General features: G+C 45.9%; 1 protein-coding gene across 1 annotated transcript in view; it reads right to left on the bottom strand.

The window, feature by feature from the left end:
* Positions 1 to 824: 824 nt before the first annotated feature.
* SLC19A2 (solute carrier family 19 (thiamine transporter), member 2) overlaps positions 825 to 2,194 on the bottom strand; it is a gene marked incomplete at both ends in the record, with an annotated part of 4,221 nt that continues 2,851 nt past the window's right edge. The window contains 1 exon segment of the mRNA XM_010185745.1: positions 825 to 1,086. Coding sequence (XP_010184047.1) covers positions 825 to 1,086 — 262 coding nt within the window.

Raw genomic sequence — 2,194 nt, 5'->3', positions numbered from 1 at the left:
TTTATGAAGAGATTGAACAGGACTGGACCAGGACTTTTAGAACTATAAAACAGCCAGAGCTTCCCACTGAAGTCCAAGAGGGGGCTAAACATGTCCAAGAAAGTACTAAGCCTTCCTTGCTTTTGTACCTTGATTTCCATTGCACCTTCATAGGTGATGTCTACAGCAGATGGTGGAATGATGACTCCATCAAAGAAAAGGAACGTACTGCAGCAACACCTAGAGAGCCTCTGCAAGGGTATGTTAGCTATATTAAATAGGTATTGTTCTAGTTCTGGTAATGGAAGAGTATTAAACAACTTAATAAACAAATGTTTGTCTTGACTGATCTACTTGGCCCTTTCAAGTCAAGCAACTTCTTTCATCTTAATAGCTTTTCTGCTTAACAGTGCTGAAATGACTACATGGTGGCTCACGGCATGCTGCGTGTGTACAGGAAACCTTCATGTTTCCTACACTGCCAGAGAAAAAAAACCAAACAATAAACAATAAACCCATAGGGCTAAATTTGAGTGCATAAAACAAGCATAACCTCACTGCCACAGTGACAGCCAAGAACATACAGTCAGCCACATGCCTAGAGCCTTCTGCCAAACATTTCAGAACAAAGATTGACTTGGGAGGCTCCTTTAAACACCTACACACTGAATTACAAGAATCAGGGCTGCATGCACCAACAAATTCAACACTGAGTACCATACCCATGCACATCCCTGAAGACTCACCTTGCATGCCAGGGTTGCCTCTCCTGCACGCATGTGGGAACGCAAGACACTTTCAAACCCATGCTCTGGTGCCCCTGAGGGACACGAGGCACTTCTCACAGCGGAGCAACAGCTATGCAGACAGCTTACCTAGCAGCGTTGAGGCTGCCTCCACAGCGCCATTGTAGATCTCCGTGCTGTGAGAAGGCAGCACCATCTCCCACAGACCCTGAGCGTAGTTGATGACCTGGAAGTAGCCACAGGTGGACAGTGCCCACCACACCGACCAGCAGAGCAAGGTCTGGGAGGTGTAGCACTGCAGGAAATCCTGCCAGAGATCTCTGAGCACCTTCACAATGTTGACTTTCTGCTCTTGCACAGACTGGAGAAGAAAGGGGAGATAAATGTTAGTCTCTGTTTATCAATACTTCACACTGCTCCACAGAACTGCCCCTTTCAAGTGGTCTGCTCACTGGTGACTGACAGTGCCACTCTGGGACATGAATACCCATGCTTCCTCATGCCACAGTCCCAGCAGCTGACCTCTGCCCTAGCCAGAGCTGTCCCCTTATGCAGGGCAAGGGTTCAGTCTCAAGCACCCCTCAACCTTTGGTTCTCTCACACAGAGAGCAAAAACTGCTAGTCGTTGGAAGGACTACATGAGTAACTGAAGGGTACCAGAGAGAAGAGACGCAGGAAAACGGGACACAATATCCACTCTGACAAGACAGGAACAGAAGCCAGTCATTCAAATCATACTTGTCCTAAGTCCTCATCCAAATTCAATCAAATTTAGTAGCACAGAGAATGTGAAAGACATCAGATAGGCATTTTTTTCCCCACAAGTCAGTTTTCTTTGGTAGTAGCATATAAGGTTTGTAAATATTCAAAGAAGCAATCCCATTACACCACTTTCTACCCCTGTTTATGTTCGCCAAAGCACTAAAGGTGAGAGATGTTGTCTGGGGATCTGAAGAGAAATGGAAGCTCCTTCCACCAGACACTGCTATTGCAAATGGCAGTTCCTGCATATATAAGTGCTCTGACAAATGCCATGAGATAAAGATTAAGCTTTCTCCTCTAAACCTTTCTAGAAAGAGCACAGAGTGGGTGAGATCCATGAAATGGTTTGAAAAAACTTTGAAAACAGGTAAGCTCCAGCAACAGGGGATGACGACAAATGAAAATTACCTTTTATATACAGTCCTGTTCCTAAACACTTTATGCCAACAGCAACAGAGGAAGCAAATGTATCTTTACTTTATAGATGAACCTGCTAATTATGTTTGCTGTGCGTGCACACAGCATCTTTGTAGACAGGCAAGACCCTTCTCATGTAAGTCAGAGCAGCCATTACTTCATGTGAGACTGGGCAGAGCCCCCAATGCCCACCCAGCATCTCCAGCCCCCCTTGAACGTGGACTCCCTGCAGGAAAACGTACAGCACTGTGACAGGACCAAGCAATCGCGCATTGTGGCATCACACATCC

This window comes from Mesitornis unicolor, unplaced genomic scaffold (assembly GCF_000695765.1).
Source record: "Mesitornis unicolor isolate BGI_N332 unplaced genomic scaffold, ASM69576v1 scaffold46095, whole genome shotgun sequence".
Taxonomy (NCBI): Eukaryota; Metazoa; Chordata; class Aves; order Mesitornithiformes; family Mesitornithidae; genus Mesitornis; species Mesitornis unicolor.
Note: the sequence above shows the minus strand (reverse complement) of the source record. Positions and strands in the feature narration are given on the sequence as shown.